Source organism: Acanthopagrus latus, chromosome 15 (genome assembly GCF_904848185.1).
Source record: "Acanthopagrus latus isolate v.2019 chromosome 15, fAcaLat1.1, whole genome shotgun sequence".
NCBI classification, from domain to species: domain Eukaryota; kingdom Metazoa; phylum Chordata; class Actinopteri; order Spariformes; family Sparidae; genus Acanthopagrus; species Acanthopagrus latus.
This window is the reverse complement of record NC_051053.1, coordinates 24,317,029-24,331,072: the sequence shown is the minus strand read 5'-3', so window position 1 is coordinate 24,331,072 and position 14,044 is coordinate 24,317,029. Positions and strand designations below refer to the sequence as shown.

General features: G+C 43.0%; 1 protein-coding gene across 2 annotated transcripts in view; it reads left to right on the top strand.

Annotated features, from left to right (window-relative positions):
• LOC119034180 (contactin-associated protein-like 4) overlaps positions 1 to 10,602 on the top strand; it is a 66,453-nt gene extending 55,851 nt beyond the window's left edge. The window contains exons 20-24 of one of the 2 annotated variants that reach the window (XM_037124969.1): positions 1,221 to 1,354; positions 1,774 to 1,861; positions 5,059 to 5,274; positions 7,032 to 7,103; positions 8,905 to 10,602. In XM_037124969.1, coding sequence (XP_036980864.1) covers positions 1,221 to 1,354; positions 1,774 to 1,861; positions 5,059 to 5,274; positions 7,032 to 7,103; positions 8,905 to 9,092 — 698 coding nt within the window. In that variant the 3' untranslated portion in view covers positions 9,093 to 10,602. The remainder of the gene's footprint in view (positions 1 to 1,220; positions 1,355 to 1,773; positions 1,862 to 5,058; positions 5,275 to 7,031; positions 7,104 to 8,904) is intronic. The other variant, XM_037124970.1, reaches the window with a different exon arrangement.
• The last annotated feature ends 3,442 nt before the right edge of the window (positions 10,603 to 14,044 follow it).

Genomic DNA, 14,044 nt, shown 5'->3' with positions numbered 1-14,044 from the left:
AGTTCTGCTCTCACTTTCTGCCTCTTCTGTATATATTGATCCTCCTCTATCCAATCACACTGCAGCCTGACCAGGAATACATGCATTTACAATTATCACCCAAGATATGCTCATATGAATAAGTCAAAATATTTTAATAGGCACTAGTTATTATGCATTAGCGCTGTAGAATGGAATACCTACATTTTCCTCACCCACACAGACATGACGGGGTTTTCATGTCAGTGGAGTAAAACGTTATCCAGCCGAAGCGACGTGATCATCGTACAGATTAACGTGATTCTGAGGACCATCACTGGCAGCACTTCGCACAATACTAAATATTTTCCGGCTTGTTCTTTGGCTGCTGTTGCTCTGGAACATTCGGTTCCCTCCTGATTCGCACTGATACGCTCTGAAATAAAACATCTCTGTTGAAAAGGAGATGATGGGTGAGAGGGCGGCTGCTGCCAACTTTAGCACTTCTTCTTTGTTATAAAGTGGGTGGCGTTTTTTGCAGCTGAAATGTACATTGTAGAGGTTGAAATCTTGAATATTCAAAGTGTTAAATTAAAGCAAAGAAGTTTAAGTACCTCGGGGTCTCGTTCACAAGCGGAGGGAAAATGGAGCAGCTCGGTTCAGTTTGGCACGGTGTCGGCAGAGTTGTGGGCGAAGCTTTTCGATTTATTATCAATCTGTTCCGACCCTCACCTTCGGTCAAGAGTTTCGAGCAGCGACTGAAAGAATCTCACTGCGGATACACGCGGCTGAAATAAGTTTCCTGGAGCTGGAAGTAGAGCCGTTACTCCTCCGTGTCGAACGGAGCCAGCTGAGGTTGTTCAGGCATCAGTTTTATGGGCACGGCCAACTGGAAGGAGACCCCGGGGCAGAACCAGAACTAGCTGGAGAAGAACCCTAATTCCCTCTGTCAGTCTCCATGTATTATTCCCTGAGAAAGTTATTGATATCTCTCCATGTCAGAGAAAGTCAGAAATAATCCCTGCAGCTGCCCTTTAATCCAAACTGCACCGACAGTTAATAGGGACTATTTAAGGGCCGAGACTCATCCTGCATCCAAGTTTCCAGGAAATCTGTCGTTTTTCTGTCATCCTGCTGACAAACCAACCAACAAACAGACACAGGTAAAAAACATTACCTCCTCAGTCGAGGTAATAAAAGGCTTGTTTTGTTTGTTGGAAGGGAACAAACCAGTGTTGTGTTTTGGTGATTTGTGTATGCAGACAAGCTGGAGGTGAGGTACCGACTGGACGGCACCAAAGATGCCGAGATCCTGAGAAGCAAAGTGAGGAACCTCGCTAACGGACAGCTTCATGCCGTCACCATCAGACGACTGGCAGACGCTGTCTCTGTGCAGGTAACACACACACACACACACACACACACACTAGACTGAAATATACCTTCCAGTCAGTACTAAGCCCTGAGTCACACTGATTTTCTCAACATCTTCTCTGTCAGTCGACTTCAGTGACGAGCTGCTAATAAAGGCTGAGCTGTGGTGAAACATTTTTTCCTCAAAACTTCAGAAGACTTTCTCTGCTAGATTTGAGTTCTCCATCCTCCTGCATAAAATGCTCAACTGGTTTTTCAGGCTCAGATAAACATACAAAGTTTCCGCAATCATGAGGAAAATCACAAAAACCAGCGGTGTCCCGTTGTGTAATCGGTTTCTACGCTTTGATTTATTTACCTTCCTTTGACGTTGAGGTGTACTTTCCCGTCAACATCTGATAAACTAAACTGAAACTTTTCTTTTTTTTTTCCAATTCTCAGATTGACCAGAATGCCAGAGAGGACTTCAACGTGACGTCTGATGTAGAATTCAACGCCATCAGGTCGCTGGTCCTCGGCAGAGTGCACAGTAAGTGAGGCGGCATCAGAGATCCAGACGATGCCTTTGAGGCGGCAGAGCACTCAGACACAGACTCATTTCAAAAGATACTCTGCCGTACCAGACAGTGAGGTATTGGAAAGTGTTGTCTAGAGGATTAAACGAGTGAAGATCAAACAGAGAACGAATATTCATACCTGGCGCCCTCAGCACTCGGATCAGACGGGATTCAGGTACTTAGTTTTTGGCAGAGTGCAGTCGGACTGCCGAGGGTAATTAACTTTCTATTTACCTTCCAAAAAAGCATTTTTTTCAGCTTGATTGTGGTGTAAAGTCTGCTGTTGTTCTGGACTTACTTGAGTATAATCCACATTAATCTCTTTACTGTTTCAACCAGCAGCTGTAGTTAAAACGTGCCGTGTCGGGAAACTGTCTGTTCTTATATTCTTGAGATTTACAGCAGATTATAATCTGTTTTGATCCGTGGTTTGGGTAAACTAGGCCAACCTTCACTGAGGGTTTGCGGTCAACAAATCTGAAACCAGTCTGAGCAAACTCTAAAATATTCAGGGGATCAAGAACGTTTTTGCAATGTATCCTGATGGGGACACGGAAAATCTGTGGCAACTGATCTAACAGTTGTCAAGTCAGTTTTATCGAAACAACAATACCCAAAATGAGAAATGACTCTGCCTCCGCAGACTTTTACAATCTGTACGGTGCACGACAGCGTCTGTCCTCACAGCCTCGATTCGAGTCAGAATAGACTCCCCCGGAAAAAAAAAACTCTTTTCACAGAGAAGGGGAATAAATGGAAGAAACCTCAGGAGGAGCCACAGAGGCCAAGCAGATGTTACATCAGCAGGGTGGACAAACAAAAGCACACGGATGGCAAACTCATGGTGGCACAGGGGCAAAAGTCAGGAAGTTCCCAAAATCAGTTTTATTCATCCCTCAGGCAGAGGTAGAATATTTCCTGCCAACTTACCTAATATTTGTTGAAATATTTAAGAGATGGGACCGAATTGAAACCCACTGTAACCTGGTGGTTTATGGAGGGTTTTTAAAGCCTCAATGTGGGCATTACAGGCAGAAGTTAGCATATTCCAGGATTAAGACACTTCCACGTAGCCTTCATCAAGTCCCATCTCAGACTAAAACTTTAAGGATGTTGTTTGATGACTGAGCATCTGGTTTTCATCAAGTCTGCCTCAGTTTGCCCTCCAGTGTGGTTTTTAGAAGAGTCTTGCCGTGTCTCTGTACATCAAGGCTGAGCTCTTATGGTGGAATAATATTCCACAAACGAAAACAGAGCTCCTACTTAGCAGCTAATACAGGAATCCATGGAGTTTATAAAAAATAAAATAAAATAAAAAAAAACATTTGTCACAAGTGGAGATAACAGACTTTTTGTTGCGATGTGTTGTCACAACAGCGCTCTGGATGTGCACCCATTATACCACTTGGGCCGAACGCAGATCAGTTTTAAGGCCAGCGCTCAGTGTGTACAGCACGCCGTCTAGATATTCATCAGACCAGCTGTTGGTAAGCGATGTATTCACGATGCGCTGATAAATCCTCCACTCGTATTCTGCAACTCAGCTCAGCAAGACGACTTTTCTTTCTTGTTTGCCGCTGCGCTCGCGTAAACACAGCAACTTCTCAAACTTTCCAGACAGCGCACTCACTCTGCCAGACACATAAAAACCCACAATAGGTCTGAGGATGTTCTATTGTGAGGTTACGGGTTCCCGGATGATCCCACCTCATATATATTGCATCTTCTGTGGACCAATGGTCAGGTACCACCAGGGTATAATGAATGTTTCAGTATCAGCCCAGTGCTTTCATATAGAGTGGGCTTAATGCAGCGTCGAACAAAGAAGCTGTTGCGTCTGATTCTCCCCCGACCAGACACGGACAAAAACAAACATCAGACCACTGATGTTGCATTAGCTGGAATCTATCCAGGGAGTCCGTCTCCCTCAGAATAAAAGACTTTGCCACCAATTACCCCTGCTCTTGTTTTTATTCCGCATGGTGAGCCTGTGAAACAGATCAGATATCTAATAGAGACATAGCTCCGCTGTAATTTACTCTGTCATGACCCAGTTATGTTCTTTTTGAACAGCACCTTCAGAGACAGACTAAGAAGTAGGTTGTTAATAAGATGAGAGGCTGTGGGACTTCCCAGATCAGATCCAGGTGTAGCACTGCCACCCTGTCGTTATCAGCAGCATTAGATTCACACATTAATAAATGGGTTATAAATCAGACAGTGCAGTAAATGTTTAATCTGATACAGGTTATACTGAGGGAGGATTGGTTTGATTTATTTGATTTGCATGTCGTGAAGGTGAAGGTTTAGTTATTTTGCAGCTCTGTCATGAACAAAATATTCTGCCTTCTCTCTCTCTGTCCCTTCTTAAAGGACAAGTATTTAATAATTACTTTACTCTACTTTGCCTTAACCGTCGTGGCCTCTGAGAGCCTCAGAAAGGCAGACATGGAGTCAAACGACGTTTTTATCAAACGCGACTCCGCTCATCTGTTGTGCGTCTCCTGCCTCGGTTGGACGTTTAGCTAGCAGCTGAGTCTGCAGATTTGTTGTTGTTGAAGAGTTAGTCTTGTTAACAGTCTCGTCTTTGTTTGTGACTTCGCCATCTGCGTTGTAGAAACCTAAAATGCTTCCACGCGTCGCTTTTCACGGATGTTACCGTTGTCGGCTCATCTTCATAGCAAATCAACGCAACATTAACGTTTGAGCTTAGTTTTCACAAGAACAGCCTAATTTGCTTATGGACTGTAATTAACCTTTTCCATGTTCCATTATGTTTGAGTTTTATATAAAATGTAAGAGCTCTACCTCACAAAACAAGCCAAATCACTCACTTGGAACTAATTGTAATGTTCCTGATTGTTACCGTCTCTTTTTTATAATATACTTGAGAAAAGGTTTGACACTGTTGATGTCACAGAGTATATATAACATACAGTATATCAACAGTTTTGTTTCTACGCACAAGAAATATTTTGCCCCTGATCTCCTGAGTATCATAAAATATCTGATCGTTCAAATCGAGGAATGATCTCAACTTGTTTGCCCAACACTGACCTCACAATTTGTCCCAGTAAAAATCATTTCTCCATCCGAATACTCAGTTTTGTTTTGTTTTTTACTGTTCTGAAAAAAACACCAGGCTCCGTTTCTCTCTTCTTCTGCTCAGACTCTGGTGATTTGGACCCGGAGCTGTCTCGGATCGCCTCTCCGGGTTTCACAGGCTGTCTGTCAGCTGTGCTCTTTAACTCCGTCAGCCCTCTGAAAGCCGCTCTGCTCCACCAAGACACCAGCCCTGTCATTGTTACCGGCCCGCTGGTCCAGTCCATTTGTGGCTCCACTTCAGCCAATCCCTACGCAGCAGAAACAACACACCACCTATCAGGTCAGAGGAGACGCTTGTTGTTTTTTCCTGTCTTTGCGCTGTAACCGCCTCAGGCTCCATTTAACGTTCGCTCTAGTATCTGTTATGCAGATGAGATTTAAAACACTGCCGTAGTCTTTTAGCCACATATCTGCATTTACATGTTATTTTTGGCTACTTGCAAATGAGGGTAATCCTGGAGGGTGGCGGTGATGATCGCCCTGAGGCTGTGTGGTTACCGACAACGACACCAAACAAAGAACTTGTGTGCTTCAGCAGTTCGGAAACAACGGCGACAACAGGGGAAGTTTTTCAGTTTCTGAGTGAAAAACAAACTTAACCGTATAATGCATCTTCCAAAATGCTGAATGTCATTGCTGAATGCTATGATTGAAGAGAAAAAGACTTGTAGCGACGTTCAAAGTTTATGTTATACAGTATGACACGCTCCAGTCTGTAGTGCACCACACTAATAAGTCTGCAACAAACAAACTGGCTCTCAAATGTCAACAGCTGCTGTGGGAAATGGCCTCCCAAAGGCTTGAGACATGTTTATTCAAATGTGTCCAAAAAACAGCTTTGCCCTCTCTGAAACAATGGAAATAATCCCACAGTAGCTGCTGAATCATCATAGTTTATTCTTACTTACAACAAAAGGTGAGAAGAGCTAAAAGTTCAGTTTAATTTCCACACTTTCGAGACAAAAGTTTCTCAGACTCGGCCTACAACAGCAAAGAAAAAACAGTGGATTTATGACAAACACAGTGTTGTGGATAAAAATTGCTTCTTGAAAAATAGAAAATCAAGACTCTTTCATTTTACTTTGAGGTTTCTCTCATTTACATATATAATAAATAACTTTTCCACACTGAAGTCTAAAAAAAAAGACGATCTTTGCGTGCTATTTTGTTGAATTGTGTACATAAATTATCCCAAACGTTTCCAACAATGTCACAACATCTGTGACGTTGTCAGATGAAACATCAGAGAGTGAAGAAGGAAGACGGTGCAGCCCAGCCGCCTGGATAAAATGTTGGCTGTCAACTTTTTCTGCAAATCAATGATGCATTCAAATATTTTACATGTTCAAGACTGTGTTTCAGCTTTTGTAAGCAGGACACAACTGGATAATGATGAGCGAGTCACTAAACCCAAACTCCAGCTTTTCTCTAAAATCCTGCGTGCCCTCGCAGGAACTAGAGTCTCATATTAAAGGTGGATGCCGACAATTACAGCACGCACTTTCTCAAGGGGCTGAAGTTAATGGATATTAATAAGGTTATCGTTGGGCGGTACCGTCCAGATCTCTGTGTGGGTGCTACCACTCGGTCTTTACAATGAGACCTTTGGGTTTCTCATGATGTAATGGCATCGGGTTAATGGGCACTGCGTGAGGAAATTAATTCAGACCAGGGTAGAGTTTCCTGTGCTGCATCTTCCCCCCCATGTGGTCACGCACACAGAGGATTGTGTGGAGATGTGCTGTGGTATCCAATAAGCTTCGTCTGCCGTGATGGTCGGTCTGTGCATGACTCCTGTTTGCCTCCGCGTGTCTCCTGTGATCATCCCTCTGCAGAATCTTTCACATTTCTATATTTCATGTCCTGACTGAACTCCTTTTTTTATTCTCATCTCATTTCTTGTTTTTATTTCTCAACTCTGTTTTTTATTCCCCGGTGATCCTTCCTCCGCATCTCTACTTTCTTCTCTCTCTTTTTCTTTTTTCTTTCTACATCTACGTCTCTGTTTTCTACCTCTTCTGTCTGTCTTTGCTGCAGGCCAGTCTGGATCAGTGGGAACTGGTCAGCCTTTGGTGAACGCCGTCAGGAGTGACTCAGCTCTAATTGGAGGTACTAAAACAACAGCAAGGCTTTTTCATCAATCAGTATCAGACGCTGCTTAAAACTTGTGTTCCTGCCAGGTCTTTCTGCACCTTCACACAAAGTTTTGCGGAGACCTTTTCATTTGTTGTGAAATATTCATTTCTCGTCAGGCAGGAGCATGCTCATAAAATTTGCATGCCGCGCAGCAGTTTAAATGAAGCCCCGAGTCGTCCCTCAAACAGCGTGACTGTGTCTAAGCACACAAAGGAAACCAAACTAATTAGAATACAAATGACTTTATTGTCCATATTAAATGTGTTTTTTTTTAAGCTAACATTGGTTCAGAGACCTTCTAATAGATGAAAATGCCCAGGGAGTCTTGGGAAAATGAGCTGACTGCATAACTAATGATGGAGCCGAAGCAATCGGATGTTTTTCTCACTGCCTGTTGGGTCACTGAACAGTTTTTAACAAAGAGTTTTATCTCCAAATGTAATGTTTCATCCCCAATTTGAAAATAGGGATTTTGAAGTCACAGAGCCGTCAGTTGTAATCTGCTTCTTGCATGCTAACAATTAAAAATGTACTAAAGTATGAATGTTTTAAGACCTTCACGGATCCAAATACATCATGAAAACATTACTCACTGTTTTCTGAAACTCCCACTTGACATGTTTTTGAGCACCCTGCGGTGGAATCTGTACAACTGAGGCAGTTATCATATTAGCCAGTGTCAGTCTGAAGCGCAGCGACAGGAACGTTTGAGTTTAGCAGGAAAGGTTTGCAAATCAAAATGAACACGTCGATAAATTATGCATTTTATTCTTGGTTTGTATTTTGCAGTTTACCTCGCTGTTAGCAGTTTTAAGACTGAGTTTTACATCAGACTCTTTTCTTTCCACTTCTGTCTCTTTACATATTGAAGTGAAGTCGTGCAACTTAGGATAAAACAGTAAGTGTCAACAACTGATGCTCTATTTCCAATTGAACCGTATTTAACTGATGAGCACTTTACAAATAAACTAAAGCCAAAGTGTAAAGCGACAATGCTCAACGTCCTCGACCTCAAAACCGTAACTGACCGTAACAAGCTGCCTCCACTAAATAGTGACTTAGAGAAAAATGCATCTTCATTACATGTGTCAGAGTTCAAATGATTCATACGTACGAACCTGCCATCTTTCTTCTTCAAACAGTGACTTTGTAAATTTCACTCTAATTCATTCTCGCATTTCCACTGTTGTTGTCACCTCATAGTGACCATAGCGATAGTTACCAAAAGAAAAAAAAGGTTTGTCTGTGTATGAAACGAGTCTGTAATGTGGCCGGACATTTAGATTAAAAACGCTGGCCTTTGAGTGGCAAAAACAAGCACTTTTAGAGGTGGTTTGTGTATTTTTCATCTAATTTTGGTCAACTTTCTTTCTTTTCCCTGGAAATATAAAGTCCGCCCCAACTTTTGCAGTGAGAAAATCAGAGTCTCGACATTTTGTTTTTAATGGGGCTCTGTGGAGCGTCTGTGTTGTGCAGGAAGCCGGTTGTTAGTTTATGTAAACTTCTGTTGCTCCCTGCTATCTGAGCAGAGAGCGAGGCACTCGAGAACACGCATAAAGTCCATCATACAGAAATCCACAATCCAGCACCGTTAAATAACTTAAACACATCATCCACAGACTTGTAGTGGCAACTGAGTGTCATATCACGTTACATATGGGTGATAAAAAAGTGATTAATACCCCTTTAATGACCGACTGTTTGCTCTTAACCTTCAGTAAAGACGGTCCACGTTCCCGCCGCTGATCATCTGTAACGCTTCTCTCCTCTGCAGGTGTGATAGCGGTGGTGATCTTCGTGGTTCTGTCTGCATTAGCCGTGATGGCCCGAGTCCTCTACAGGAGGAAAGGAACGTTCCAGAGCCAGGAAGTAAAGACAGTAAAACCCGAAGACGGCCCGGAGCTGGCGTTCGGCGGCTCCCAGAACGGTCCGAGCGAGCACCAGAAGGAGTATTTTATTTAGGGTGGAGGTTTGACCTGCTGAGGGGACGGACGGAGACAGAGATGCCTTGTCAAGCCTCAGTGCTTTACGCCACAAACTGAGCCCGAGCGGCGGCTCATCGAGACGGGAACAGAACCATTCACTCACGTTCTGTCTTCTTTGGGTTGGTGTTGTTTTGTTTTTGTTTGTTTTTGTTTGTTTTTTTTTGTTTCTTCTTCTGTGGTTGTATTTTTGTAAAGACTGTATAAAGATGCACAAGAACAAAATGTCGAATTGATAATACGCCAGAACAATTGTAAATATCGAATGATGTAAATCTTATAATTATGACTTTATATCAATCAGTCTTTTCTCTGTGCTACTGAAACGTTTGAAACGATGAACCGTATTTTCGAGGTGACTGAAAAAACATTTTATTCATGCTGGAAACGTTGGAAAATAATTGTAATGTCATTGAGACAGTGAGCGTAGTGACCACTTATTCCGTCTCAGTTGTTTCATGTTGTTTGCACCGACCATGAAAAAGCAAAATGTATCCGTTCACATTGAACATTTCTCATTCTTTCATAAATTATTTGTGTTTTATTCACCGGTGATTCTCTTTTTTCATTACGTTACAGCCTGAAGCTCAGCTCGAATGTTCTTTTCAGATTTTTCTTCTTTCTGTGCCTTTTCCTGCCTCCGGCTCTCCATGTAGATTTGAATGGTAAAGGTATTGAGACAGATACATTCGCCGTCTCTAACTACAGACACGTCCACTGTTTCTGTCCCCAACATCGTTCCAACTAAAGCATTTCAACAGGAATGTCATTTTTCTGAGAGACAGTTTTCCGAGAAGCAAAACAAGAATGGAGGTGTGAAAAGAAAAATCATGTTTCATCTTCTGATGGAGCGAAAATAATGTAAATGTAAAGTGACAGTAATCAATAACAGCTTATGTAAGGAAGGATCGTCCCCCTGTTGGCAGATGAAACATGATAAAGTGCCCTCCAGAGTCACGTTCCTTTAAATAGAGTTAGCTTTTTACTTCTGCCGAATGGATTCATGCTTCAGAAATCACCGTGGTGTTAATTTGTGAAGATTATTTTTGCTGAACCAAATGTGAAAGTATCAGAATCCTGCTTTCTTTTTGTCGAGGGGAAGCAGGACGATGCTAAACTTCAGAATCATCCCTGCAGAAAGTGGCGCGCTGCTTTTCATTCCACCACATCGGACAAACACGAACTGAACATAAAACCAGTGAACGTGATCAGATTCAGCTTATTGTGCTCTGACAAAGCCCTGTCATCTGTGAAATGTATGAATACAGAAACTGAGGAGCAGCGTGAAGCGTTTACTCTACGTCACTTTGAGTTGATTTGAGGGATCGGCTTCCCGTTCCAGGTGTCATCACTCCTGAAATACAGCAACACAACGATGTCAACAGTCTGGAGGTTAACTGTACATGAGCGACTTGCTGTAAGATTTTAATTTGTACAGATATTTTAGTAAGAAATAATTCTGTTCAGTGAAAATAAAATGTTCGATCTTTTTTTCCGAGGCGGGCTCATCTTTTCCTCTCCAGCTGCTCTGCTATCGCTCTTTTAACCTTTTTGTTCACTCGTTTCTTTTTTTTTTTTTTTATTCACCACTTCGTTTCAATTAGCATGTATTGTAAAAGCCGAGTGTGTGAGTGTGTGTGAAATAATACAGTAGAGTTAAATCAATGAACTCCTTTCAAACAAAAAAGTGAAATCATTTCGGGTTTAGAAACTTAATGTCTGAATCAATGACTCCTGCAGAAAAACAGTCGATTTGATCACCATAAATTTACATCTGTGCTTGTTCGGTCTTTTAAAAGTTGCCTCTGAATGGGTCTTTTCTTCGCCGTGTGACATTTCTGCGGGATATTAATAAGCATCTGTCTGCAGAGAGGAGATAACTTCACCGTCTGCTGCTTTGTGAAGCATTCATGTGCTGTAGATGTCAGGCTAATTCTTGTCACAGGCCCACCTCTCCTCTCTTCATGCTGAAACGATCACACGGGGACACAGAGCTTTGAGATGTGATGGGGCGTCACGACGCCTGCTGTCCGCCTGCTTTACACACAAATACCCACCAACACACACACACACACACACACACACACACACACAGGACTCTGCTGATGTGTGGCTGTCAGCAGGTATAATTTACAGAGGGGGGATACATCCAGTGCTTCTAATAACACCTCATTAGGGAGAACAACAACAGTTAGTTGAACAGAACAAGGCTGCTGGCCGACCGCAGTCCGAGTCTGTCGTGTTTGTGGTCACGAAAAGAGGCATTTAAGCCAAACCACGATGTTTCTCTAACCCTGACCAAGTGTAAGCACAGCACTGTGACACAATAATTGAACCTAAACTAACCTAAAGTTGCAACATAAAGACACGTACATTTTAAAATCATCTCATCTGTGGTTTCGCAGAAACGGAGCCCTCCGGAACAGATACGCAGGACTAATATTTCTGGCGGATGTCGGAGCACGACGCAGCAATTCAGCTGAATTTAGCACCGAGCAGACGGGAAGTCAAGCACCGAAATAACAATATAACATCCAGTTACTTTTCAAAATAAAACACTCTGTGTTGACACCAGCAACCACAAACCTACAACTGTGGCCGCAAGTGATCATGTGATCATAGCGGGAACTCCTCGGCCTCGTGACGCCAGCTGTCTGCTGTACTGCACCGTCACACAGCTGACATGTATCCAGTGGAAATTCAGGGTGACGCTTTTAAGTTTGGAATCTCCTTCCTGGGAGGAGCCGGAGGAGGGAAGCAGCGATGTGAGACTGAATTATCCTCTGCGTGTTGTCTGCAGACATGGAGGGAACAGAAGGGGGTGATCACATCCAACCATCCTAGATGCTGTGCATCACACTCTGATTCAAGCAACAAGTCATCATGCAAGAGTGGTTGTTTCTGCAATGCCACATTGTGGCTGAGAAGGCAAGAAAATGCTGCAACGCCTCCTCTGTCAAACCACAAAGTTTTTTAAGCTGGCACAGAAAGTGAAGCCTTTGATGAACCTACATTACCAACCGATGACAGTTTAATGTGGTTACTCGGTTGGACAGGGTAGGAAAATGAACAACGTCAGTGGAAGTTTCTCATCAGGATACTGCAAGCTCCTGAGCTCTCTTTCAATGCCAGACCTTTATCAGCAAAAACAAAAGACCGTGTTAGACCATGTGCAGGAGTTTGTTCGCATCGTTCGTCCCTCCTCTCTGCAGCTGCTTCATGAAAGTGTGCAAAGATATTTCTTCTGAGAAACTAAAGGCTCATTCTTGTGGACATTATGCATCGTAAATTTGTATGTTCTGATGCAGCTGTCAAGCCTCAGAAATCAACAAAACGATGCATTTAATAAAGAGTTTACACGTAGATTTAAACAAAAACAAAAAAAACAACGTAGCTTTTGTGATGTCAATAAAACACTTTGCGGTCTCGATAATTAACAGCCGCCTGCGATCTGATTAGAGATCCCACGAGGCTGCAGCAGCACAAACACAAACAGCTCCGAAAAAACCACCTGATAACAAACAACTGCACAGACCTCTGGCTCCGCACCGCCTGTACATCCATCATAATCATGCCGGGAAGTGTGTCCAGCATATGAATGTGACATTTATTGATGTTAAAAGACTTCTTAGCTGTGTGCTGCGGCTGCTGCTGCTGCTGCTGGCAGTGTAACAGTCCCTTTGTTAAACAGCACAGCTGACAGCATGTTCACAGCTGACAGGGCAGTCGTCACAGGTCAGCAGCGCGCAGGCCACAGGTTGCATCGCTCAAGCGAAACTCCCACTGAGCCAAATGTGGCTCATGACAACTTTTTCTTCGCTGCAGATGTCAGTTAGGAGCGACACAGTGGCAGCGCGACCCGCCACATGACACCGGAATCACGGTCTCTCCTTTCAGTTCTAGCTGTCATCGCTGGAGGCTGTTTTTAGGTGGAGAGAGTGACACTAATAGTTCCCCACCTACATCACACCAGAGAGCGCAGCATGACTGTCAAGCTTCTCTTCACCCTCCTCCTCTTTCCTCTCATCTTACTTATAGCGTCATTTCAGCGCAGATGCAGTGGAAGGTTTCATATTTGGGACACATTTTAACCTCCAACCCACGCTCTCACGACCAGTAAGAAGATATAATATGGAAGAATTCTGCGGTTTTCAAGCAACGTTTAAACCCAGTGAAATCCAAAAGTTTACTCAAGTTAACAGAGTGTTTAACCTTGACTTCATGGCAGAGTCAACGAGTGAGGAAGGAGCATTTGCAAAACATTTCCTGATCCTTGAACAGTTGTGCCTGAATCGCGTCAGATAGGTCAGTAGACGTACGTTCACCACCAGCAAAGTGAGTTTGACCAAGTTTATTTCCATCCAGTGACTCTGAGCTTTCCTTCCATCCATAAACGGCTTAAGATCGGAGCAGAATGTGACTCCAGAAGTTGCGTCTTTGCAGTCAACTTTGGCCACCGGCTAACTGAGCTATGACATCCATGGATAGCTTGCAAACAGTGCCAGTTATCGGTTACTTCGGTGATATGCTGCCTCCTTTGTTTTTGGAGCTACAATTGATTTCTGGCCATACGTAGAAATTACGTGATGACAAAGCACATCGGTCAGCGTTGACCTCCTCACACTCCCACAGTTACTGACGCTGATCTGCACATCAGATTCAATAAGTACAAGTCGCACCCTCTCCGTTTGACAAACTGTTTTCTGGTTAATGTCGTTGTAATTTGGGAATTTGCAATTGTGTTTCCATGATTTGCACCCGTCAGCCACCGTAATATTCTCCCCAGTGTTGAGTAAATTATATGCTTAACAAAACTCCCAACGTTTCAAACAACCTTATGCACGAGCAGCTTTAAAAAATAAATAAATAAAAGCCCAGCTGTACAACTCATTACATTAATATGAGGGGTTTTATTCAGGGCTAATTTAACTG